The sequence below is a fragment of the Micropterus dolomieu genome, unplaced genomic scaffold (genome assembly GCF_021292245.1).
Source record: "Micropterus dolomieu isolate WLL.071019.BEF.003 ecotype Adirondacks unplaced genomic scaffold, ASM2129224v1 contig_8836, whole genome shotgun sequence".
NCBI classification, from domain to species: Eukaryota; Metazoa; Chordata; class Actinopteri; order Centrarchiformes; family Centrarchidae; genus Micropterus; species Micropterus dolomieu.
This window is the reverse complement of record NW_025737822.1, coordinates 73,325-100,438: the sequence shown is the minus strand read 5'-3', so window position 1 is coordinate 100,438 and position 27,114 is coordinate 73,325. Positions and strand designations below refer to the sequence as shown.

General features: G+C 39.8%; 2 protein-coding genes across 15 annotated transcripts in view; one reads left to right on the top strand and one right to left on the bottom strand.

Annotated features, from left to right (window-relative positions):
- LOC123965192 (phosphatase and actin regulator 1-like) overlaps positions 1–27,114 on the top strand; it is a 50,581-nt gene that overhangs the window by 8,523 nt on the left and 14,944 nt on the right. For 3 of the 11 annotated variants that reach the window (XR_006823646.1, XM_046041763.1, XM_046041767.1), the window contains exons 1-4: positions 12,409–12,948; positions 15,790–15,954; positions 25,034–25,114; positions 26,795–26,998. Coding sequence is in view for 10 of the 11 variants with exons in the window: in XM_046041763.1 (XP_045897719.1) it covers positions 12,669–12,948; positions 15,790–15,954; positions 25,034–25,114; positions 26,795–26,998 (730 nt within the window). In the remaining variant the exon portion in view is untranslated. The other 8 variants (XM_046041764.1, XM_046041773.1, XM_046041766.1 and 5 more) reach the window with 8 other exon arrangements.
- Positions 927–7,943, bottom strand: LOC123965191 (zinc finger protein 665-like). 4 transcript variants are annotated; one of them, XM_046041758.1, is made up of 7 exons: positions 7,831–7,943; positions 7,390–7,589; positions 5,007–5,108; positions 4,833–4,928; positions 4,518–4,628; positions 3,751–3,868; positions 927–3,643 (listed from the first exon to the last, which is right to left on the bottom strand). In XM_046041758.1, exons 1-7 carry the CDS (start codon positions 7,850–7,852, stop codon positions 1,359–1,361), a joined length of 2,934 nt encoding a protein of 977 aa, XP_045897714.1. In that variant the 5' UTR covers positions 7,853–7,943; the 3' UTR covers positions 927–1,358. The 4 variants fall into 4 exon arrangements, with proteins under 4 accessions (XP_045897714.1, XP_045897716.1, XP_045897717.1 ...); XM_046041760.1 differs by having other exon boundaries at positions 4,518–4,547; XM_046041761.1 differs by lacking the exon at positions 927–3,643 and having other exon boundaries at positions 3,751–3,834.

Below are 27,114 nucleotides of genomic sequence, written 5' to 3'. Positions count from 1 at the left end.
ATAATCAATTTGTTGATCAACAGAAAATGAATCACGAACAATTTTAACAGTTGATTAACCTCTCAAGACATTTACCAAGAAACAAGTTTTTGGCAATTTTTCGACATTTTATAGACTAAATGGTAACACTTCGTAATACAGCCTGCAATTTACAGAGTAATTTCATCTCATGAATCAGTACATGCTGATTACTTTTTAAAATTCTTCTCCCAACGGTGCCCAAATGTAGGTACGGTGGGAAAATGCCTGTAAACAGCATAATATACAATAAATGTAGTAATATAAACACTCTTAAAGGAGCCTCTTTGCACATGGAGTGCTCAGATAGTGTATTCTGCTGTAAATACTTTACACTTTTACTTCTGTAAAAGCTCGAGTGTAGGACTTTTACTTAAAAAGGGATATTTTTTACATTGTGGTTTGCTGAAGTAAAGGATTATATCTGCTTCAGGCACGGGCAAAAGTTCGTATGCAGTCTGAAATTTCAATGGAAAAACATTAAACTTAAACATACTAATTTAGAAACTTGAATACCATTAATCAAATTACTTGTAATACTTGAAAATGTATTTTCCAGCCGCTGTTAATCCTATGATGAGGTGCAAATAATAATTTACATTATCAAATAATCTGACAATTATTTTCTCATTGAATCGGTTTATAGTTTGGTCTAGAAACATCAGAAAATAGTGAAAAAAGCCCAAACCTAAAGATATTTATAATGCTATACAACAATGAACAGCAGCAAACTCTCATTTAAGAAACTGGTCTCACAGAGTGTAAGGCATTATAGCTTGAAAAATTACGATTATTGATCAAAATTGTTGCCCATTCGTTTTCAGCTGGCAAACCATTTCAGCTCCACGCCTATGTATGCAAAGGCAAAGCCCTGTTCAAACAACATTCATCAAGAAACGCACTCATTATGTGTCTTCTGGGTTTATTTAAGCATGTCACAACAGATATTAAAGCATCATATTACCGTGAGTGTATGTTTCACCAGTTCTAACACTATCTGTGCTCTTTACGAATGAATCCATCCAAATTATGAGTCTGCCTCCTCCTCCTCAAACAGACTTGAGCTTCTTGCAGCCCTTGGAGAAACCTTAAGACTTTAATTTGACACACTGTGCAGCAAGGCCATTCTTACTCTCAGTGAAGGAAAATGTCACACAATGTCAGACAAAATGGAGTAGTTTACACATCTGTGGCTTAACTATAAAAGGCATCATACATATACAGCATTGAGGCACAGCTGATGTCAGAACTTATGGTACATGTATGTACTGTATGTAGTGGTAGAATGGCACATGAATCGTGTTCGTTTTAACACAGCACAGTCCACAAACGGCATGAAGTTACACACATGCCTTTTCCCTGTGTTCCCTAAGGCGAGCTTTTCTCGTAAATGTTTTGTTGCACCTTGGACACGTGTATGGCCGTTCCCCCGTGTGAACCATTGTGTGTTTTTTCAGCTCATTGTTTAATCTAAAGGCTTTGCTGCAAACCTCACACACGAATGGCCGCAACCCAATATGTTTGGCTCTACGGTGAGCCATCAAATGGGATCCCCTCTTGTAACACACGCCGCAGTCTTCACACTTGAACGGCCTTTCCTCTGTATGTTGGACCATGTGAAGCTTGAGCTGGGCTGCACTCGGCCAGCCTTTCCCACACGTGTCACACAGGTACGGCTCTTGCCCCGTGTGTTTATACAGATGCCATTTAAGGTATGTTTTTTGATAGAATTTCTTCCCGCATACTGGGCACGGGTAGCCATCTGTGTGCCTCACCATGTGCGCTCTTAGGCAGTCTTTTGTACTGAACTGTTTCCCACAGTAGGAACAAACGCTAGGTTGCCGTTCTCTATGCTTGCGCTGGTGCAGAATCAGATGAGCGAGATATTTGAAGCTTTTGCCGCATGTTTCACAAACGCGTGGTGTTACGCTTGCAGTGTGTACTTTTTTTTCATGATCATTTAGTAGTCCGGGCTTCGTGTAACATTTGTTGCAGGCAGCGCACTGGTACAGTTTTTTGTTTTGCTGATGTCGAACCAATTCGCACAACCTGACAAAAGCTCTCTTGCACAAAGGACAGGGGTATGAGCCGCTAACTTTATGTGACTCGGAATAATGTCTTTTCATGAGGACAATTTTTGAAAAGTTCTTCTCACACATGGTGCACTTGATTGTGCGAGATTTTGCCTTGCAGCCATATGCACCGTCTGCGGAGAGTGCCGTTTCTGCAATTTCCTTTGTTTCATAACTTGTCTCAGAATGACTCCCATTGTTGTCAGCTGATCGGACATTACACGCATTTATAATAAAATGGTTCATGTTTTTTCGCTTTTTCCTACGAGGAGCTCTTTTGGAACATTCCCTCTGGTGCTTCTCAAACCTCTTGTAGTACGTAAAACCCTGGCCGCATTCCGGACACGTCAGAGGTGACTGCATGGCCTGCAAGTTAGCAGGTGCATCTGTGATTGTTGGGATCTGAGCTACACCACTTTCCTGATTCCCTTTACTTGCGTTGCTCGAGGAATTGTCCTGTGAATGCAGGTTTGAAACTCTGCATTTACCTTCCTGGTGTCCCTCGCAGTCTTCGTAGTTGTCAAAGTCTTTCCCACAATACAAACAAAGGTGAGGACTCTGTTCAGTGTGGAATCTCATGTGCCTCGTCAAGTCAGTAGAGCAGGTAAATGTTTTCCCACATACGGAGCATTGTTTGACACGACTGCTTCTTTTACACGTTTGCTCTTGTGGTGAGTCGGAAGATGTTGGTTCATGGGGTAAAACACCTGAAGGCCCAGTTTCAGTTTCACTAGGGAAAGACTCTTTGGTCTTATCAGCAGGGGTTGGTTTGGAGTGACTGGGAAAGCTAGTGGAACACTGTGGGCCTGTCTCTACTTGTTGTTTACTATTGACCGCACAAAACCTCCGGTGTTTGTCAAAATTTTTTGGGTAAGTGAAAACCTTGCCACAAACATGACAGACGAGATTATAGCCATGATTAGACTGCTCAAAGTTAGGAAGATTAATTATATTTGATGGGTTATGTGTGGCACTTGGCAAAGAGGAAAGCTCAGTTTCTATTCTAGAAGCATTATTCTCAATACAAGTCTTTGGTTTAGGGTGTAAATTTATCTGATCAAAAAAGATACTTTGGCTCGTAGAATATGTCTGACTCATTCTGTTTGTAACGCAACCACCGTGGGTAATCCTGTGCCTCTTTAGTTTGCCAAGGGAACCGAAATCTTTGCCACAAACACGACACTTGAAGGTTTTTGGAGAGGTCCTACTGCCAGTTTTCAAATGGTGACACATTTTTTTGTCCATGTCGTCATCATCATTACACTCACTCTCATCAAAAGGCTGAAGTATTACTTCTACAGAGGCTCCTTCTTCTTCAGTTATATCATCAGCATGCTGCTGTCCATTTCTTTCTACATTCCTAACCAATTCTGAATTGATCTCCTTCAAGTTTCCTTCTTTGTCCTTTTTTGACTCACTGCCAAGTAAGTTATCTCTTTTCCGATCTTGTGAGATTCCAGATTTGACAAGTGTGTCTCCTTCAACATTGTCCACCTTTGGTAGGTGATAGGAAAGGCTGGAAAGGATACAATCATCACCAGAGGAAGATGAAGCTGGAAAAAAACAAACACAAAATTATTTTCAGTTACTAAAACTGAAGTAAAAATTATTAATACAAAAGAAAATCAAGAATTGTGTGAAACTTCCTGTTAGGTGCTACCTTGTGGAACTTTGTGCCCATGATGTTTGTGATGCTGAATGAGTGTATTCAGGGGCTCAGGTTGATTCATGAAGTCTACGCACTCTTTCAAGATAAAAGGGGAGAGACTGAGGGAAGTCTTGAAATGGAACAGAACAAGCAAAATCAATTATCATTATTATATTCATCATTCACTCCACCTTTGCATTTATTGTGTTATGTTGTCCTATATTTAGTTACTTTTCTTGTATTTTTGTAACAACGTCCATAAAATTGTCTTGTGTACCTTTACATCAGTAATTGCTTTTCTACATTTGCCAGAATGTCTCTCAACAACTCACAGAGAAGGGTCAACTAGAAACCAGTGATTGTCAATTGTTCTCCCTCTTCTAGTAACCACAAATATATGCATCAATGTAGATATAATTATTTAACAAGTTAATACAGACAGGGAAAAATAATATCTGCTGGGCATCTCATATCCATTATAAAGCTGATTCACATGCAGGTTACAAAACAAATTATCTTGCAACTCTCCAGCACACTACTGCATTACTGAATTATTATGACTAATACTTACGAGCAAAACATATCAGAGGAGAATAAAGTTACAATTAACATGCTCTGTGGAGAACAAGTAGGACGGAAAAACATTTACCATTTCTAACTACTGCTAACATAGTGAGCATTAAATAGGTGGAGTTGTCCACCTGAAACTGTTGTAAATGTTAAATATCTATATTTGTTTGCTTTATTTGCCTCAGGATTGCTATTTGTCAGGTACCCACTTGTTCAAGGTTTGGAACAGGCAGCAGCTTCTGCAAATTGAAGAGGAATTTTCTCATTAGAGCTTGTAGGGCTGAGTCATATTTAGGGCCGAACACTGTTGGGAAGGTTTTCTAAAGAATAAAGAGAAAAGTACTCGTAACACTTCTCAAAATACTGCAGGGCCACTTTGATGGCACCACATATCGTGATATTTATATTAAGGCTACCATTCAACCAACCTGAATAAAATCAAACAGCATTTATAATGATAGGAACTTTTAACATTTCTTCCCCATAGGACATAATCTTAAAAGATATCATAACAACCAACTCACCTGATAAAATATTTCCCTCTGGCATTGATCTTCCACTAGAGTGTGAACAAGGTTAAAGAAGCTTGTCACTGATGCTTTTACCTCAGAACTGGAAGTCTTACGAAGGAAATAAAAAAGCACATAAGTGAATGCAAATGACAAACAGAATGATGGAGATTTAACAAGAGCACCTACCTCTTTCTCCTGGTTTGTAATGTAGGTGTTTATTCTACTCAGATGAGGCTGGATGCCCTGAGGGCTGGCGAAATCATCATTGCGACACAACTCTAGCACCACCTGTTGGCATCAAGACAATTTAGTGAAGGTTTTATTTTTCAGATGTGGAGGTCATGGATGTATAAAGAGAACTGGATACAGCGTCAGAGGTGGGGGGGCCTGTTCATTCCAATGAAAGTTGCTCAGTGTCGCATGATGCCAAAAAGGTTTGTATTCCAGGAATAAAATTACCCGGCTCTTCTGCATAGCTTGCACAGTCCGTAGAGCAGGCCTATTCAGCTGGTGGGGCATCAGTTGTACTTACAAATACATACAATTTAAAACCTAAAGAAAAAAAATCATGCGAATAATGGACATTTTTGCCACAAGAATCCTTCAAAACCAGCAGAGTGCTGCTGTGCTGACAGTAACAACCAATCACAAACATGCATTGTGGATGACGAAAGCCCTCCTTTGCATGCTATTGTCTACTGCGAATTCAGCTTCTCTCACATGAATGCCATAAAACTGAGTACTCTTGCCTGCTTCACAAACGAGCATTTTCATCACTGTTTGCAGTATGCCCTCACTTCATATCAACCGGCCTTGTCTACCATTGCCCAGTCAAATAAGTGCAGTCTCTCATTATAGCCTAGCGGTGTGGAGGCTAGGCCTATCTGTGTATCTGATTTTTGAGAGTTAAAGAGAACTGGAGAGTACTGAATGGATGTGGCACAGGTTAACTGATGTTTACCTGTTTAAAACAAGTGAAATGGTTCATTAAAGGCGTAGAAGTAGACAGAAAACAAACAAAAAAAGGCTATAAATGTTTATAGGAAATGCTGGGATGTAAACTTCCCCAGCTTGCCAAACAGCTGGCATGATGTGTTGCAGACTACATTTGTTTCAAATATGTGTTTACTTTACTACTTTACTTTAGACCTATGTAGTTTCTTTTTTAGTTTATAATTAGGCTACTTTTGCTATGTCGCAAATTAAAAGTTTTGAAAATGTGGTGGCAGGTATACGTACATAATAACAATAATAGCTCAGGGAAATGTCTGGCCCTAGCTTTCTGAAAATGTGGACCCCTGAACAATATAGTTGACTAGCTCTGCCATAGAGTAAGTGCACTAGTGTTTCCTTGAACCACGCCTCCCAACTGCTCTGCCTCGGGCTTGCTCACATTTTATGCCTTGGAAAATAACTCTGAACTCTGGATTCTGGAAACCAACTGTTGGTCTCACGTGGTAAGCAGTCCTGCTGCCCAAATCACATTACCTTGCGAGGCAGCTGGATTGGCGGGATCACGTGAATAATATATAATAATGCTTTCATTTTGAAGTTTATATTGGCTCTGCTCAAGCACCTCGAGCAAAGCACTGGCAGCATTTATATGAAAATGGTTACTCAATTTTCCTGGTTTTGTGTTGTGTCTAAATGTAATAAAATATAATATAATATTAAACAGTTAAGTGCATAGTTTACGCAGAGCATGAGAAACCTGGTTGTGTCAGCTGGCCTATTCTAATGCACACACTGTACATCTCCCCCTTTTTTAGTTATTTTTCTGCAGTCTGCAAAGACTTAAACTTAATTAATTATTAATGATGCAGTTTGATTTACGTATACTTTCCACATACTTAATGTGCACAAAAACTTTGCAAACAAATATATAAGCATATATAAGCTGTAGTAATATATTCTTTACCAAATCCTGCGGTGCTATTTTATATTTTATCATGAGCTCAACAATCCTATATCTTTTGTCTATGAGGGCAACTACTTATTTGGTTCTGCCAATTCAAACTGTCAGACAACCTGTGATGGGAAAATCATTCAGAAACTTTACCTAAAAAGTAGGAATATGGTCTTCATTATGAGTAAAACTATTATCGTCGTAAGTAAAAGTACCTTTTGTGCAGATTGGCGCCCATCTGTGTTACAGAATTATATATAGATTGTAAGTTAAGTATTATTACTGATGCATAATGTTCAGCATCATATTATTATACTAGGTGATGCAGGAAGAGTGAGGCATATAATGGTTTTATGTTTATTATATTTTTCTGCAGAGTAGCTGTCAAATAAATTTAGGAGAGTAAAAAAGTACAATACTCATGTTTACAATGTAGAAGTGTCAGTGGTGTAAAGTAGCAGAACAAGAAAATACCCAAGTAAAGCACCTCAAAGTTACACAAGTACAGTACTTGAGTAACTGCAGACCAAACAAGTGTAATCTCTCATCTCTTTAGCACATTGGACCCTCTAGTTAGTGTTTTTGGTAGACAGCAGATGGCCAGTTAGGAGCAGTATTACAGAATTAAGACACCTAGGTAGAATAGATACCTATTTTTCTTACCTTTGCACGTAGGCCCATAACTAATTGGACTCTCTCAGTGTACGTGAGCAGCTCAGGGACTGTTTCCAACACTGTGGTAACGAACTCCTCCAGCAGACCGTAGTACATCACAGCTCCTTGCTTCACTATCTCCCACAGAGCTGCAGACACAAGCTGCAGAGGGGGCACGATAAGACGGAGAGAGGAAAGGGGAAGGAAACCTGGAGAAAGAAATGTTAAAACGGTATGGTTAGTCACAGTATAGAGACAACTATCGCTACAGTGACAATAAACGCCACATTTTTTGCAGTGCTAACGTTACAATATTCAGTACAGTTTCCATATTAGCCTTAAAGGTAGCGTTACCCTAAAGCATCACTTTCTAACGCTATCTTCCTGTCTAAGGTTCGTGCAAATGCGGAGTGAATGGAGGTATAATTTAGTTCAGTGTTAAACACTCACCATCCGTTATTGTCTTGCTCATTTTGGCGTTATGGACGTATCCTTTTCGCTATGAAGATGGCTATTCGATAACATCACAGCCATATGTCTGACTGTGGAATATGGAAGCCACGTCTCGATGACGTCGCTACGTACGAATGCGCAATTTTTTCCCCCCAACCAGCCATCGGCCTCTACTCTGCCCCTGATTGGCTAACCATAGTGAGACAACGAGTACTAGCCAATCAGTGGCAGATTTCCTTTTATTTTCATACTGCCAAGGTTAGTACAGTTCTCATAACAATATCCCTGGCATTTATAAAGCACAGAAGACATTGCCAATAACATGCATTCGGTTTTGGGATGAGGCACATAAGCAGCGGACAACTCATCATTGACCCTCTGTATATCATTTGTTTAGTGTGACACAAAATAATCTGTCACCAAATTACTCCACTAGATGGCGGCATTGTACTATGGGATACGCTTGGCAGCCCTGAAATGGAGTGGCACAATGTGATAGCAGCATGTCATGTAGGCCTAATAGGCTACAGGTTTTATTTGCAGACCATAATACAAACTTTTTGATCAGCGTTACCAGTTGCTGGTAATTACATTATGGTTTTATTGACACTTTATAATAATCAATTGTGTTCACATAGCATAAAGTTACTACCTTCTTACTCGAATGCAAAACAGCAGGAATGTACGTGTACAGTTTTACCTATTTCAAGATTTTTAGAAAAAATATGAGGGATTGCCTATAATACAACAATGCTGCATAAAACTGTTGATACTGGTTGTTATTTATTAGAAACAAGTGAAAGTATAAACTACATTGGAAAAGTATTCACTTATTGTCAAGAAAGTATCATTGTTGTACAGTCACCATGTACCAATATGGTCCTTATAAGGTATATATCACACAAAATATCATATATTATGTTGTGTTACTACCTGTTAACATGCCCTGTCATGCTTGTCAATTTATCCAGCAGTACAGAAAACATATTGAGACAGGACAAGACAGGGGGAGAAGAGGAAAAGACAGGCAAGAGCGAATTATAACAAAGATGAAAAGCGAGCAGTCATCTGTTTACAATTTTCTGGAACTGTAGTCGCAAGCATCTTACCACAATCCCTGACAGTCTGTGACAGTGCTCTATGAATATTTCTGTTAGCTTCAGTGGCTGAACAGTATTATATTTACAGTGACTGTTAATGTCAAGAGGAAAAGTTGTCGACATGCACAGCTGTTTATAAAAACAAGTCGAAAAATTTCTATCTCAGTTTGACATTTGTCCTTCTTTTCCAAATGAATACATCACAGTTTCACTTGTGAAGCGCTGCAGTCTGTGGACTTTACATAATCATGTCACATTATTCTGCTGCCTGTCAGGAAGAAGAATGAGCTTAAAGCTGAAGGTGGAGCTAAGAACTGCATAAAACGATGAGGAACCATTCCCCCTACAGGTTATAATTGCATAACTATCATTCACATTTCCCTACTGCAAATAAGAAAAGTGGAAAAGGCAAGGCACCGCACTTTTACCATCTAATTAATTCTCTTTCAGATTTTGTCAAGAAAATGTGGTACTGTGTGTGTGTGTGTAAGTATGAGGCAGTAAGACAGATAATAATGCAGAGAGAGAATGACAGATGGGAAGAGACAGAGAGATTCAGGGAGAACTGGAACAGCAGATTTGTAGTGACAGCCTGCTCAGTCGGAAGTTGTAAGATTGTTTTGCCTAAAACCTGCACCACATCCATGGAAACCAGTTGGAACCAGAATCACAAAATATTAAAGAAACGGCAACAACTCTCTTTTAAGTAGAATCTCACCCATTTCACAGTTTATTTAGAATGTATTCTAATAAGTGTAGAAGACAGCATGCTTTCCACTGGTATGAACTAACATTGACTGAGGCTTATTGGCACAACACTATGAGCCAACATATCCAACAGAGAGGATTGGCAAATTCTTCTTTTAGCAGCTTTGGGTGAGCTTACTGTGACAGTTTACGTTTCTTGTGACACTTTGTGACAAATGTCAGGTATGTTGTCAACCAAAAGAAAGTATATTTAGATTTTGAAGAGCAACATTGATGCCAGGATTTTATGTTGAATTAGTCAAAGTTTCAACCCAAAAGATTTAATGGAAGCACCTCTGAAATAAACTTTAAACCACCACACAACACACAAACTCTCCAAATGCATCTAATCAAAGGAACTTTTTCTAAGGCAGGAAGAGTGAGGAAACGCCTGACAGTCATTACATAACCACACTGCCACATGCGACAAATGACCTATTTTGTACCTTTAATTATCTGATTCTTGAAAGAATGATCTAATATGAAAGTGAGGCTTGAGTGGCCTCCAGCTAGACAAGATGTGGGCCCCATGTAAGTCAACTTTTGAGGCCAATGCCTGCGTTGGGCCTTGGCACAGAGCACTGTTTATTTAAGTTTTTAAAATAATTCAAGGTCTACAGACAGAATAATGTGCACTGATGGGAGTAAACAGAGAAAGAAAAGTTATCATTGTCCTTGTTTGTGGTGCAGCAAGACAGCATTTGCAACATGCAGTTCTTGACTGTTTAAAGCATTACTCTTTTACTCTCTCACACACACACACACACACACATCCAGAGTCATACTTACAGTATCTTTACGTCATTCAAAGACTTTCGCTCCTTTATCCGTTAAGCTCTGACTCTTTGTTGCTAAATGTTTTTCATACATAAAAATAGCTCTTCCTTGCCAGTATCCTAAACTTTAATGTATATGAATGCAGAGAGGCAACTGAGGGCAGCTGCTGCATTGCACCATGGAGTAAATGAAGTGCCTCTGTCCCTCATTTCAGAGAAGGCTTTGATGTCATTGGAATAAGCTGCAGCTCATTGAAGGAACATCAAAGATACTCATCCCCAACCCACGACCATTCACTGTAGGAAATGTGGTTGGAAATGCCATGGGGTCTGTTATCTTTTCCATGATTAACGCCTCATTAACTGGCCATTAATGTATATCAATTACCCCAAAATGGGCTGAGTAACTTTGGGGATCAAGTGAGTGGCTATTTGGAATTGGTGATGTAAAGAAAGAATATTTAATGCTTTGCTATTACTTTAGGCTGAGCTCTCTCATTTGAAGGATTGAGCTTTCTGATATGTGATTACGGTCCCTTTGCTGTGTTCCTTTTCTTTGATTTTAATTCTCTGGGCTCTTGTCTGTTATAAAGACCAAATTTGCTGGATGCTGTTATTTTAGCATCCATCTCAGTTGTCCCTTGCACTTAAAAGTGACTTTCCAAATCTCACATAATCTTTTAGCCTTTGTTATCAGTTTTACATCAGTGTGGAGGACATACCCTTAATTTGCTATCCACTGATGTCATTTGTGGATAATGTTTAATTACTGATATGCATGTGTATGTGACCTACCAGAAGGTCCCTGCATTTCCCACAAAAGAAAATAGTGTGTGATACACACTTAACATACTTAAACACAATTTCAGAAAGCAATGCTGCTGCAAATCATTTCACCTTTGCATTGTCTTCTACTTTAGGAGGTGTGCACACCAAGTTGTTCAAAGAGGACACACAGCTATTCCTCCTCTTGATTAATCAACTCTCATTAGCCTATTTCTCAGCTGTTTACTTTCAAAGAAAGTATTTAAAATTAAACTTAAAGTCATATTTTCTGTACTGCCTTATTGAAGAGCTTTACACAGCAATGCAAATGTTCACTATTTCAGGAGGAGTTTAGTTATTTAAAAATCCTTTAACAGCAGATACAAGAGGAAACTGCTAAATTGTAACTATGGAAGACCTCAGTATGTTTATTTATTTATTTTACAGTAAATCATCTAATTTTAATTACTGCCTAATACATGTCTTAAGCACCTGACTGGTATCACTGACATGGCAACATTGTTCATTTTCTTCCTTTCACAAAGAAAATGCTCTATCATTGTTGGCAACTCAAAATCCACATAAAAGCTTATCTACAGGGCTTCGTTTTTGGTCCAGTCCCCTTCATTGTTGACTTTAGTCATATTTCTTCTTTGCATAGTCACACAGGTCTGTGGTCAAGACTCAGTAGCCTAGTACAATGACCGCATAAGGAAATCAGTTCAACCAAATCATTAACAGTATCATCAGTATTTTCAGTCTCTTGTGGACTGTTTACTTTACGTTTTAGTACAATCCTTCAGATTATATTAGATGAATTATCATTTAACTCTTCTGACAAAATAACAAATATGTTGATTAACCCGAAAGCACATCATAACTCACTGTTTTTGTATATAACATTTTGTATTATGCTTAGACAGTTATCATGAATTGAGGCTTCATGTATTATTGCTTAGGTGCAGTTGAAGCTGATGTTAAATACAGAAAAGGTGTGTCATAAGGTGACTTCCTTTAAAAAGCAGTTATTGGGAAATTAGACGAGCAACTTTTCCTCTGTCACACTGGCCTATTAGAGGGGCGCACCATGCAGCCAATCACAGGCACTCACTACTCAGCTCCACTAATCGTGGATTAGCTACAACTGACTGCAGTCTACAGCTCTGGGAGGGAGAGGTAGTCGTTGCTGTTCAGTATTCACTCTCTATTTTATTATTAGCTCACTTGGATCTGGCAGCACAGACTTTTGCATTGCGCAACCAAGTAGCTGCACGTATTCGGGTCTCAGGTAAAGGTGTGGGGGATACAGCAGAGGGAAGCGGCTGATTTGGGTTTGATGGAAGCCGCTACTGTAGGTCAGGTAGGACTCAATTGATTGCCCTTTTAATTTAAATCAGCCACCGTCTTAACACCTCGCACTGAAGCGCTGCTCCGTTTTCGCGTCCTAATGTTCAGGACTGCCAATTACCCGACGGTGGATCCTGCGCCCACCGTCATGCACGGCACTTGGTTTACCACGGAGTGTCGAGAAAACACGCCCGTGGCGGTGGAGAAGCCCAAGAAAAAGGCGTTCAGCCTGGTCAAAATAATGTCTCTCGGCAACAAGAAAGGGCACGGCCAGCATCCGCACCACAACAACAACATGCCCTTTACGATCCACTGTCACATCGGGAAAGAGATAAAGCACATTTGCAGCAATTGCAGTCGCGGGAACGACACACAGGACGGTGAGTAGACTCAATCCTTGTGTGGTTTTCGCCCATAGTAGCCCTGCGGTACTGCCATCCGGGATATAGGCTGCTACTCATTATCTGGCGATCGCCATGCCTATGGGTTCCTATGCGCGTTTTGACAGGCAGTTGAGGCGCTCCATCATTGAATGTGCTTTGCGTCTCCTTCATGTGTCTGCTCGTGTGACGATATTCTGTACTTTTAAGTGGGTCAGGCAGCGTACATGCCCTTTAAACACAAAACGACAGTGATTCAGTGTTGCTGTTGTGGAAACTGCTTCTGACTGGATCAGAACTTCTTATAGGTTAGGGTTGGGCTCTGACTTCAATTGCTACCTGTTTGCGTCACAAAAAAATATATTTATGAAATCCTGCTCCTGCGAGAAGCTTAGGTAGCCTATTAATCCAGTTTGCCCATTTAGCTTGTTATTACAATGGCATCAAACTGTGCAGACTGTTTGCACAAAGCCATTTCCAGTTCAGTGTCATTACATCATCACTCAGCCATCTTGGTACACAAACAAGGGTTTTTAATTAAAAGCAGCACATCCTTGTGTTTTGTTACAGTAGTGGGATAATGTAGGTTATATGCAACACCATAACTATGAGACACAAATGCTAGTATGTCAGGAAATGATCACCTGCCTGAAAAACACCAGACCATTTTTAATCACTGTTTGGATACTTGGAAGAGGATTTTTCCCCTTGTCCTTTTTACTCTGTAGATTGAGCTTGTCTCCCCTCTGCCAGGATTTTGTCAAGCGTGCCAATAATTACAACAGCATGTTCTTAAACTGCAGACACTCTGGTTCAGTGGGGAAAAAAACAAAGATTTGGTAGTATTAAACAATATTTGGGCATCAACAGTCTTTTGCACCAGTGCAGACAGTCATAGACCCCTTTGGGTAGAGAACAGAGGGTTCATCTTTACAGAATGCACCAAAAATCACCTACTCACAAAATTATTTACAAAAACAGGCTTCTTTTGTCAATATAATATATATTTCAGTAATGTGTGGGAGATAGCCTACAAAGAATTATTTGAAGTTGTGAGCAGATGTTCACTTGGTATTGGCATTTCTTTTATTGCAGTTTCTAAAAGTGTGTACAGTGCACAGAGCTGGTTGTGATGTTACTCAGCTTAGATGTGAATATTTGTCTTCCTGTCTTTATCCGTCCTTTGGGCCTCTAATGAAGTAATTTGAATCTCTGCTGGATTTGATTAGCATTGACTGTGGAGTTATTTATAGAGCGCCGTGGTGGCTGGATTACTAAGATGGTTGGCTCTGAGGCACCAGAGCGTTCAGGTGATGGTCTGTGTCACTGATTCCCACTGCATTACTGTCACATTATTTATCACCCTGGCTCATTGCCCTGGGGAGGTGACTGGCCTGTAGAGTGATATGTCTATGTTGGCAAACATCATGATTGTGATGTAATTATATAAAATCAAGTGACCAGCAGGTTCCCTGACAGCATTTCATGGGTGATGATCTGATGAAATGTGGTGACACTGACAACTGACATGACAAACTGTGCTAGAGGTCACATCCAGACTCTAGTCTGTTATCCAGACCCAGCCATGAGAAGCCTTTTCTGTGTTTCTATTGCTTTTTTTTGTTTTCCACTTAGTGTTGTAGGTTCATACAAGTATTCTCTTTTTAAGATATTTTTTGGGGTTAGGGCTTTTTGTAGGCAACTATTGGTATCCGTTCATTCATTCTTGAACCTGTCTAAGTGAGGTGATATGTCTTCTTTCTATGTTGGGCGGGGACATGAGGCCGATATCTTGATGTCTGGCAATGCGAGACTATCGTTGCAAGTGTTTGCCAGAATGAAAGCAAACAGAATGGATTACCCATCCAAAGCAAGTATGAACTCTCTGAAAGTTTTATTTTGTGTGGAAATGAAGGGAAACCAATGACTGCCTTGAAGGTAAACATAGCAAATTACAGTCTGCAATCTGTCATTATTTAAGTGAGAAGAATGAAATAGTACAACTCTGCTGGTCTTCTGTTCTTGCAAGATGGCTGCATTCAACTGTTAGAGCATGTTACTTTGTTTATAAGTGTTTTGAAAGACTACTTGAATGTCTGTGTTAAATTTGTTTTGTAGGAAAGAGACAGGGTAGAAAAACTGCTCCGTATCTAAAGGCAAATCGTAGTTTATTTGCTGCTAGCAGTGTTGACAGTTTTTAGATCTGTTCACAAGCTGGTGAGTCCTTATGAGTCAGGGATTTCAGTTTGAATACCTCGTTTATGATCATACCTCTGCTAAAACCTTGTGTGTGTGTGTGTGTGTGTGTGCGCACTGGTGTCTACTTGTTTTATAAGTGGGATTGTTTGTAGCCTTGGATTGCAGAATCTTTCAAGTGTAACATGACTTCGCTTTTAATAGTTTGTGTTAGAATAAAATGCTTAACATTCTTTGCTTTTGATGTCCAACGGTATGTTAAAGTCTAAAGGGCGGGGACTTGTGAATATTTGATGAGGAGTAGAAAGATTTCCCCTTAATGAGGCCCTTATCTGTCTGTTTTGGAAAGCTAATGCCAACAGCTCAGTGTGATGCAGCCTCAAACTGTTTAGACTCGGAGCATATCCTGCGTAATGCTATCTGATATGCAGGTTTTGTTTATCCTCTCCCAACCTCATCCAGTTATTAGGGAATTCAGGAGGCCACTTGGCACGGAGTCTTGCTGCTTGGATGTTTTTGTAAGCAAACGTGTCTGCTGTATTCACTGCTAGCTCTCCTGCATGATTACCAGAATGTCACCTCCTCTGCACCCTCGCCTAAACTCAACCCTGTTTTTTTTAAATGTATTTTTTTGTTCCCTTACAGCTGAGGAAGTAGAGAGGCTGGCCGCCATGCGTTCTGAGTCCTTGGTCTCTGGTACCCACACTCCACCCATCCGTCGTCGGAGTAAGTTTGCCACTCTGGGACGCCTCCTCAAGCCCTGGAAATGGAGGAAGAAGAAAAGTGAGAAGTTCAAGCAGACCTCTGCTGGTACATGACATTTTTACTACAATTTTTATATATATATATATAATATTTTTGGGGTTTTTTTTACCAGCAGTATTCCCTTTACACGGTAGCAATAAAATATTTCTTGTAAATCTCAACTTAAACATTAATGAAATCAAATGAAATATTAAACCAAAGCTATTTGCCACTGCCAGGGAATTACCTTTTATCTAGCTTGTTAAAACAAGTTACCATCAGAGTCCAGTTTTCTTGGGATTTTTTTCTGAGCAGGTATCAGCAGAAACATTTTTCTTTTATCAGGGAGCAGCAGAAACAGTCTATGTTAAGCAGCAACTTTCCCTGTTACAGTGAGGTGAAGTGGTCGAGCACAAGGTCCTCAAGAAATATTTTATTGCTGCTGTCTAAAGGGAATACTGCTGGTAAAAAGTACATTATTTGTTTAAAGTGTTTGCAAACCACATGTTATTGCACTTTTGTGTATGTAGCAGTACATTTAAATCAAAAGTGTGCAATACACTACTTTAGAATTCATTATTCAATTTTGCGCAAAACAATGCCATTAATTGCAAGAAAATCATGCGATTAATTGCAATTAAAAAATTTTAATCATTGCCCAGCACTGACTATATATATATATTTTTTATGTGTGTGTATATGTCCCTGTTTGTTGAAAGAAATTCAGAGTAAATCCTTTGGCAAAAAGAAAATAAGCATAAAGTTTCAGTCTCCAGGGTGATTGAAAATGCGGCAAATTGATTCAGCAAAAGTGCAGCGTTGGAATTTCATTTTTTGAGGTCTCTTTAAGAGTTCCTTTTGATCTTGCAGCCCAGTGTTGTCAGGGGCGAGTGAAGGACATGCTGTCCTCAGATGTGGCTTTCTTTATTTTCCATGGCGGGCACATCCTGAATTCTGCTGTCAGCCTGGTGGACAGGAGGAGACACTTTGTCAGACTGCATCTTGTGGGTTCGAAGCACAATTTTGGTTTTGTGGAATGATGAGCAATTGCACTGAGACCTGAGTCTGGTCTGAGCAGGACAGGGTGTTCTGATTTAGCAGTGTTATTAAATAAGCATTTTCCAGGTGTGAGTTTTCTGAATGAATCATCATGAATGTCTCTGTCTGGTTTGATCAGGTTTGCTGTGACTGCCTCATTGCTCTTTTACTGCCAATCTTGCCAGTCTCTTATGTGATGTCTTGTCATCTCCATCACTTTCCAGAAGCAAAAAACATGTATTTGACTTCTAGGTTGATATTACCTTTCAGCTAGGCTGTGGCTCTTATTTTTCCCAGAGTTCTGTTTGGCTGAAGTTTTGTATTTCTGCCCCAGCATGGTCCCCTTGGCACTGGTGGTATTTTTAGTAAGGCACAAAAGTGCTGACGAAATCTGCTTTTTAGCCTTAGATGCTTGACTTTTTTTGACGTTTTACTGCATACTTGATGAAACATTCAGGGAGATGTTTTCTTTTCATTGGAACATTCATGTATGCTGTATGAGACAGCATATTCCCTGATGTAGTGAAGGACAATAATCAAGAGCTGAGCAACAAAAGGGCTTTTTTTTCTGTTACAATGGTGTTAACGCACAGTGGAGTTGAGTGAAAAAGCTCTTATCACTTTTGTTACCCACTTGTTTTGTGTGCATAATGCTGCTGTCTCCAAATAATTATTTTGCTACTGTTGTTCTATTCAATCATTTTTGATGGTGGATTATGACCTACCAGCATATCTCACTGGAGTGGCCTCTAAGTGGAACTTCTGCGCTGTTTAATCTTGCCAGTATCTGCAGTGATCAGGCAGTTTCTTTTGCCACAGTGACGCCACTGTAAACTGCACACACACTGTCACATCAATTTCAGCAAGAAGCATGAACCTAACTTAAAAAAGCCCCAAATAAGAGGAATGTGGCCTGCACTCTGTTTCTGCGGAGCTGGGAACCCTATTGTAATCGTTAGGATTTTTATTAGGGCCCGAGCACGAACTGTGCGAGGTCCCTATTGAAACTGAAGAGATTCATTTTTTTTTCTTCTCTTTTTTCTGCAAAGTAAACTCAATTTTGTGTTTTATGGGTTTCGTGCATGGGTGTGGCAAAATGGCTCGCTAGCGCCCCCTACAAAATTAGAAAAATTTAGCCCCTCATCCACGTTCAACCTACATGCACGAAATTTTCTGGGGACATGTATCATATCAAGACGCACAAAAAAGCCTCAAGAACCCATACCCTAAACTCAACAGGAAGTCGGCCATTTTGAATTTTACGGCCATTTTTGGATGATTTACACACTTCGTACTTTAAGGAACTCCTCCTAGGGATTTAGTCGCATCCACTTCAACTTTCTGCTGTGCCTTCTAAAGGCATTGAAGATGAAAAGTTGTGCTATCTGTGAGTTTTCGTCAATGGGCGTGTCCATGGCGTGGCGTCAAAGATCAACTCTTCGCCATGACACAGGAAGTTGTTGTAACTTCAGTGTACATGCTCACATCTGAACAAAACTTTACGTGCTTGATAACTGTCCCACCCCGAACACATCTACATGCCAATATTAGTTTATATTTATAGTGCCAAGTGCTATGTAGTGCCACAAAGGGGACACAGGAAGTGACGTAAAACACCTTCATGCAGCGTCCGAAGCGCGTAGCAAATTCATAGCCGCACCTTCAGAGATCCAGAATATGCAACACGGGTACCTCACACACCGACGCCCTACACGTGCGAGGGCCCGCCCAACGCTGCTTGCAGCTTTAATTATTTATATTCTTCCGTGCATAAAACGCATACTGTGGCCTAGACTGTAATTGCTAGGGACGCGAAACTCATAGGGTAGGTAAGGTAAGTTCACTGCACGTAACTCAGGTGCCAAAATTCACACACTTCTACCTCTAGGTGGCGCTATAACAACTTTTTTGCATTCGGGCTTGGAACTCCCGCCTACGAAGGCATATATGAAAAACCTTATATCCACGCGTTCGGGGGATCCTGTTGAATCTCGTGGTATAGGCCACGCCCATTTCCGCCTATAATTTTTTCGCGAAAACTGACACACCTCTTGGAATTAACTCCTCACAAGCCGCAAGTCCGATCAACACCAAACTTGGGACAGACCATCTCTGGACCAACCTCATACAGGCTTGTGCTCCCCAGATCGATACAAGGAAAAATGTTCCAGTTATAAGCTAACGATTATTGACGCAAAACGCTAGTACCAGGAAGTGATCTCATATGTGATATCATAATTTGGTGCAACTAGCCCCTAGGTGGCGCTGTTTAACCCGAAAAATTTGTTCCTCTATAACCACAAGTCGCATTGACATGAAAGTTGTGCCAAATTGTTCAGCACCATCCCCTGACACCAGGCACCAAAGTGGACCCTAATGTGCTCATAGGTGGCGCTATTATTGCAGATTAAATACAAAAAAAATTATCCCATTGACTTACATGCATTTTATATCTCCAGTACCACAGGTCTGATTGACACCAAATTTGGGTCAATCCTTCCCCATGGGCCCTTGATGACACCTGAAAAATTTCGTGGCATTCGGTGTAAAGGTGGCGCTATAATCGAAGCTGAAAGGCCGTGGGAAAGCCCATTGAACTGAATGGGATTTCAAACCATGGCACATTTTGCCTAGGTTTGGAATGGCCAATCAACACCAAACTTGGGGACCTTATGTGGCACGACTTCCCAAAGGGCTGTGTGATATTTGGCGTCAATCGGCGAAAAGGTGGCACTATTAATTGTATATCAAAAAACACTCCCGTTGACTGACATGCATTTTATATCTCCAGTACCACAGGTCCGATTGACACCAAATTTGGATCAATTCTTCCCCATGGGGCCCTGATGACACCTGACAAAATTGGTGCTATTCGGCCAAAAGGTGGCGCTATAATAGAAGCTCAAATACCGAGGAAAAGCCCATTCATTTGAATGGGATTTAGAACCAGGCACATTTTGCCACATAACTATGCACCACTGCATTGCACATTCATACACCTTATGTCTACGTGTTTGGGGGATAGTGCCAATTCCTATGGTATTGGACACTCCTCTGTGCAACGACATTTTAATTTTGCTAAATCGTGAAAACTGAAAAACCTATTTTAATTAACTCCCCTGAAGCCGCAAGTTCGATCGACACCAAACTTGGCACGAACCATGTCTGGAACAAGCTGATACAGGCTTGTACTCCCCAGATCGATACGTCACAAACTGTTCCAATTATAAGCTAACAAATATTTGCACAAAACAGGAAGTGATGTCATATGTTAGGTTTAGAATGGTCGAACAACACCAATCTTGACAACATTATGTGCTATGCCCTCCAGGTGAGCTGTGCAAAATTTGGTGTCAATCGGCCTCTAGGTGGCGCTATTAACTGAATATCAAATAACGCTCCCATAGACATCCATTCATTTCATATCTCCGTAACCGCAAGTCCCTTTAATTTCAAACTCTGGCCGTTTTCCAGCAGCAGGGCATCTGTTTTCACAGAAAAGCTCTGATAAAACCCGTGTATGCTACCTATTCAGGATGAATCGGCAAAGGTGAACATAGTAAATAATTTACCAGCTAAAGATCCACATATTTCCCTCAGAAGATGGTGAAAATGGAGGTAGAAAAAGAGTGGATATTAGAGTTTTTGTGAAGTCATGTTAGTCTTTTTAGCTTTATAGGGCCTTAAAATGTCATACATGTTTGATGTTTGTCTTTTGGAGTTCGAAGACAGTGGAGATTCCTTTATCATTAAATGAAAACTCTGTCTGACATATTATATGAAAACATATCTTTTATGAGCCAATTTCAAAACATCTTAAAACATCTGCATTTTCAAAGTTTTATAATTTTCACCTCTAGCCTCATATTTATAGTATTTGCAAAATACAGGCTAATGTGTGCTGGTATACATGACTATATTCACCTGCTCGAGTGTCCAGTCCATTTTGTTGTTGGCTAAGAATCATACTTGACTTAATTTATTCTACTAATACTTTGTCAGCTGGCAGCTTGAGCTTTTGTTTGCAGTTTCCAGAGGGCATTGTTGGTCATTTGTCAACCTGTTGCTTAAAAATAAGGGAAATGTTTATGTTTAGCACTTTTACATTCATACCATTAGAGAAAAAGTTGATGGTAAGTGTATCGTCGCCGTTCCTGCTGCACTGCTGCGATCTTGGACTTCCCTTGTCGTCTTGTCTCTGCAGTCGTCTGTGATGCCTTATTGTTGATTATGTTTCCTGTGTCAGTAGGGAGCAGACCAGCCACAGGGCATGCAGATGTTGTCATAGATAATTGGGCACTGAGCACAGTAGAGGATTATGAATGTGTTGTGATATAAAGAAGATGAAGATCAAGGCCCGGGGGGACTGTACTCTTCACCTCAGGGAGGGAGGGCCTGACAGTTGGATGTCTTATCGTGCTGTTTTATCATGCTCAGTACATTCTCACAGCAAGCTTGTATCACAAAGAGATCTCACTAGGCAGCGATTCATCAAAAGAACATGTGTGTGGTAGTCCGATGTTATCTTCATTTTTATTTCTAATCCAATTAGTTAGCAGATTTCCTTATGAACAGCAGTCATCTAAATGCACTACTATGACTGTTTGTTAGCATACTTTTTAATAAAAAATCACAGGTTTCTTACCTGCCCATTGAGTCTAGACCATATGAGGAGGAAAAACAAATGTCACATTTCAAACCTACTATATGATTTGTGTGTATCAAGCTCTGGTTTATCCATATCCAAGCTTCTGACGTGTGAACCTTAAAGCTTGGGCTTCTCATTGATAAAAGACTCTATGAAAGTTTTGATACAGTTTTTGTGAGGCTCAGGCTGAAAGAATAAGCCTCGGTAAAAGCTTCCACTTTGAGCTACTGAGCCTCAGGGTTTGTAGGATGTGTTCTGACTATCTGGGTCACTTCGCAGTGGAATATATTTTCTCTAAAAAACAGTAGTGTTCTCAGATCAATACAGCCTGTACTTAGATATGCCAGTTTCATTTAATATGCTCTCAGCTGAGTCTCCCCGATGAGTGTCTGATCTTCTCATCTTGGTACAGATTGAGAAGCTGGAGCGTTGGACGCAACTTTGGCCATGGTAGACTGTCCAAAATAGAACTTGGGTGATATTCAAGGTGATTTGGAGGACATACTTGTCCATGTTTGTTTAATGTTTCAGTAGGTGTACCTCGGCTGCACACTATACGTACATAAACACAAATAACTGACCTGATGATTATGTCAATGATAAATTTGATATTTATCATTGAAAGTTAAATATTTGTGATATTTGAGTTTACCTTTCCTGATGAAATGAACTCCTGTTCGTCCAGCACACCTACTGCTATGTCCACTTCTATTGTAACAATTTCTTCTTCTGTTTTATGGGCAGACTATCCGTCTAATCTGAAGAAATATCCTCGCAAAGCCTTTTGAGTTAATGGTATTGCATAACCGTGCACATCCCGTGGCATAGCACTTATGTCATAAAGCTTTGAGTAATTACTTTTCATTTTGAATGAAACAGCAGTATAATCCCTGAACATATTACAGCACTGTCAGCCTTTAGCCCTGGGTTTTCCCTCGTGATGCTGATATTTTTAAAAGAGATTTGTAATTTTGATGAACATAGTGTCTGTCAACCAAAAGACTGACAAATATGTCTCACATGTTTTTTTTTTTTTTGTTTGTTTGTTTGTTTTAATGGTGTACATCCCAAAAAAGATTTAAAGAATTCTCATAAAGACATTAATAGTCTAAATCACAGTCATTGCTGGTCAATTGAAGAGGACTGTGGGAGTTTTAGGAAAATCGACTGCCAAGGTGCAGAGATTTTTAGTTTTGATGAAATTTAGGCTACTACAAGTTTTACTTTTTTCACTTCTCAACGGGCAGAAATTATTAATAGAAACTCCATTAGTATGTTCAACAATTCAGAAACTGAAGTTTGAAAAAGCACCGTTACAGTGAAATGAAATGTGCAATGCATGACTGTCTCTTGATGCCTGTGGTGCTTTTGGATAAACAATCTAGTGAACTGGCTCCATTCACTCCCAGTTATAAACATTCCTTTGCGTTGATTCTGGGCCATCTCTTTGATAAATCTTTTTACTACCCCCTTGACATACTTGACCTAATGTTAAATTTTCTGCCTCTGGGAGAAAAAGAAAATCACTTTTTGATAGAGCTGCCAGCTTTAGCATCTCAAGTAGCATCTACAAATGGCACAATTTCCTTTCATTTCACACTCTTCAATTTACGTAGGGCTCCAGTGGAGATGATTCATTGTGTGACACTGGTGACATTTTGGTCACGTCCATCTCCCCCCAACCCCCCCAATTTTTTTTTTTTTACGCTGCTTTAGTAATTCTTGGCTTGGAGCTGTTCTCAAATAGGCTTCTCTTTCAAAAACTTTTGAAGTATAGAGCGATACTGAACATCTGGTGTCCTGGAGAAACTCATAATGGAGCGTACTGTTTGATGATAACTTGCTCCGCTACGGTATTTTCAAACACTGAAGCATAGAGTATCCAAATTTCTGCTCTGAAGGCCTGACCGTCTGACGTCTGTATGACTCTCATTTGTGTTTTTCATTTTCACTCTCAGCAGCTGGTTTTAAATCCACTGTGTTGTGACTAATGGCAAGGGAAAGAGAGGTCAAGCTGTAAGTATTTTCATGAGTCCACACTAAGGTTGTATTAGCATTGAACACAACGCCTTCTGATAGAGGTGGGAAAGGACTCCTCGGTCATATGTAAGGCACAATCTGCGATCCCCCTCTTAAGCAGGAGCTACACAGGTCTACAGGGAGTTTGTTGTGCATTGTGCTCAAGTGTTGTTGCTGATCCTCATTCCAAATTCTTAATTGCAAAGCAGGGCTCGTTTCTAAAATTACTAAAGTGATTTTTTTTCTTTTTCTTTTCTTTTCTTTTTTACTGCTTTTCAGCCTACTGATAGAAGATGTGAAGTGCTTCAACTTTTTAAGCTAAAAGTAGAAACATCCAGTAGCTATGGGGCATGCTATCTTGTCAATAATACATTACAGGGAGAAGTGTTGTTGGAATAACTCTTCCAGCCTTTATCTCTTTTGTTAATCGAGGCCCGGTTTTTTAGCTTTAGGTGTTCAGAAGAGAAGTCACACTTTCACAGATTATTATTACAACAAAATCTAAGATTTCAGTACGCTGTTCTCTGGACTGAAGTTGCTTGCAATTTTGATCTTTTATCTGTTAAAAGATCAAAAACGTACCATTACCCATACATGTACATCAAGACCAATAATATACTGTGTATATACAGTCGTGTTCATGTAAATCAGTGAAAAATGCATTTACTTAAAGTTTAAGTTGGATGATGATCTATATTTTTCTCATTGTATTGTAGTGAAAATCCATAAAGTGAAAAACCAATAATTAATTGATCTAATAACAAATATTACGTGTGTATTCAAAGCCTGACATATTTTTCTTATTGCCATATACCTCTGTTGTTGCTGTAGCTGTTAAAAACACGAGTGACATGTTCCTTGACTGCCATGAATATGGGCACTGTAGTTTTTTCTTTGTTTTTTTTTTTTTTTTGGCAATTCCACATACACCGTCCTGTTGCCATAAATACTCAGTAGCCCACCAGATGTGTATTAATCTGCAGCTGACAGTAGTCCCCATCAAATGTCCTGCTTACACTCTAAAAGTCTACAGCTTTTTTAAGAAGGCATTAAAGAAGGTATCGTTTTAAAAGGTTTATGTCTTCAGTTGTAATGAATGGGATTTGTTGACAATAAGAGAACCATTTTAGTTTTCTTTTTATTATCAGCACTTATTTTTTTAGACAGAAAAACTACCAGAGCTGGGACATAATCTTGCAACCGATATGGAAATTTTATTTGACGGCCATGCCCTGCTATCTTTAAAGTCCCCCAGAGACTTTTCGGTATTGCCAGTATCACTGGTAAAGATCTACTGAAACCATGGCTTGTGATAGCGAACAATTTTACCTGTGGACGTCTAGATCTCCGGAGAGCTTTTCAGTTTTATTTTGTGTTTATTGAAGGGTTTTACCAATATGAAAATGACATTTACCATTATTACTCCTTTTACCCCCTCAGCTTTGGAGAGGAAAATGTCAATGCGACAGAGCAGAGATGAGTTGATCAAGAGAGGAGTGCTGAAAGAGATCTTCGAAAAAGGTGAGCTGATATTATAGAGTTGCAACCTTATTTTACAGAGCTGGAAACTGTCATGGTTTTAAGTGGAAACTGCAAGAAGGGTAGCTATGGTGCACTAAATTGGAAGGTCTTCAGTTATTCATCTCCTCATTAATCAGTGGTCTCTGAAGTGCACTCTTCAAGATTTGGCATGGGGTATCTAGAGATATAATCTTTCATTATAGAAATTTTGCAGGGTTTAATAAACTCTTTGATCTTGATTTGATGTGCCTTAGACATCCCATATTCAAAGCTAGAGAGTATATTTAAGTCTGACAGCAGGGTTCTCTATGCCTCAGGACATAAAATACGAAGTTGGTGAAGCTGATTAAAGTCCAATGACTCTTGCCAAGATGTGAACAGAGCAAATAAGGAAATATATGGCCACTTTTATTGTGTTACAAACTGAGCTTTGTAGACAATGTTCAAAAATAAGAACTCTTCAAAACTAAAAAATGTTTGACGAACTGGCCTAAATACAGTACAAATATAAATAGAATATTGTATTCATAGAATACAAGCCACTTCTCCTTGACCTAAAGTGCTATGTGCACCTTAAGCTTACAGACACTGTCCAGCGCAGTGAATTGGTCAAAGCTGATTAATTGATAGCTACTGACCCTATTTTAGCACAGTAAGTGTGCCACTCTTTAGAATGAATATTTTGTGAGGCTAGGTGTTCTCAATTCTCCTGCCCAGTGACAAACTAGTTTCCATAATCAAAAAAAGCTTGTGTGAAGAGCTTGATAGATCAGCAGTGGTTATTTTTATACATGCAAAGCAAACCTTTAATATATCTATAATCTCTATAAACCCATATCTGCATATGAATGCAGAATCTGTAGACAAGGGACAAGATTTTGGTATCTGGAGGGTTCTGGTTTCCATTTGTGGTCCGAGTAGTATTGACCAATCATATTTGGGCAGGCTTCGGTGGCATGCAGTGAAACAGTCTATGTGGAGAGCAAGGCAGAATGCATTAGCCGAAATGCAATCACGGAACCCATCAGCTATCAGGAAGTCTTGACCAGGATATTGATAGGCCTGAAACACTGGCTGTTTCCCCCAGACGCTAAATCTTGGTTCAGAGATTGAAATACCTATGAGAACTGTATTATGTTATCAACATTGACAATCTCCCCCTGATGTATAGATATACAACAAAATAAGTTCTTCTCTGGTATGCTCAAAATAGAAATGGATCCATAAATAATACACAATCAGATCTTACTCTAGAGACTAACTTTGTTTCCCGAATTGTACACGGGTAAGCATTTTTGTGTTTTTCTAGACTTGTTCTGTCAAGATTAAATTTGGGAAATATTAATGCATTGTTTGTTGGAATATGTGAACAGTAGTGTGAAGTGGACCGTCAGCCTAAAAATGTGATCGCGCAAAAAACATCAAATGGCTTACTGCTGTAAAAGAATTAAAAAGCTTCTGTCAAACTGCTTGGCTGACACCGTTTCTTGGTCTGGTTTGGGCTGATAAAAGACTCTTGGGTCATTAAACCATATTAAGTTCCTGAATCCCCCCCCCCCCCCACCATTGTCTCAACACCTCAAGTTAAACTTTGTTTGAACAGTCTTCTCGGGAAGTGTCGTTCTTGTGCAGTCAAACACATTTTCGGTTCTTGTCAGACTGTTTCTTTTTTGTGTTCAGCAACTGTTGAGTTCCGATCCTCGATGGACGGTGGAGTCTGCACTCGGGAGCCCTCTATTAAGTCATCTATGGTCCTGCCCGCCAAGAAATCGGTCACCTACCAAGGTGACCTTCAGGATACCCCAGCCAAGCCGCCGCTGTACCACAAACAGCCTCCTGCTCTCCCTCCAAAGCCTTTCTCTAGGATCCCAAACCATAGCACAGGTCAGTGGTCTTAGTTGATGCTCAGTTTACATGACTCGAGTAACTTTTTTTTCCTAAACATATATACATATTACTTTGCACATTATTGGTATTTATTCCACCACCGCCATAACTGC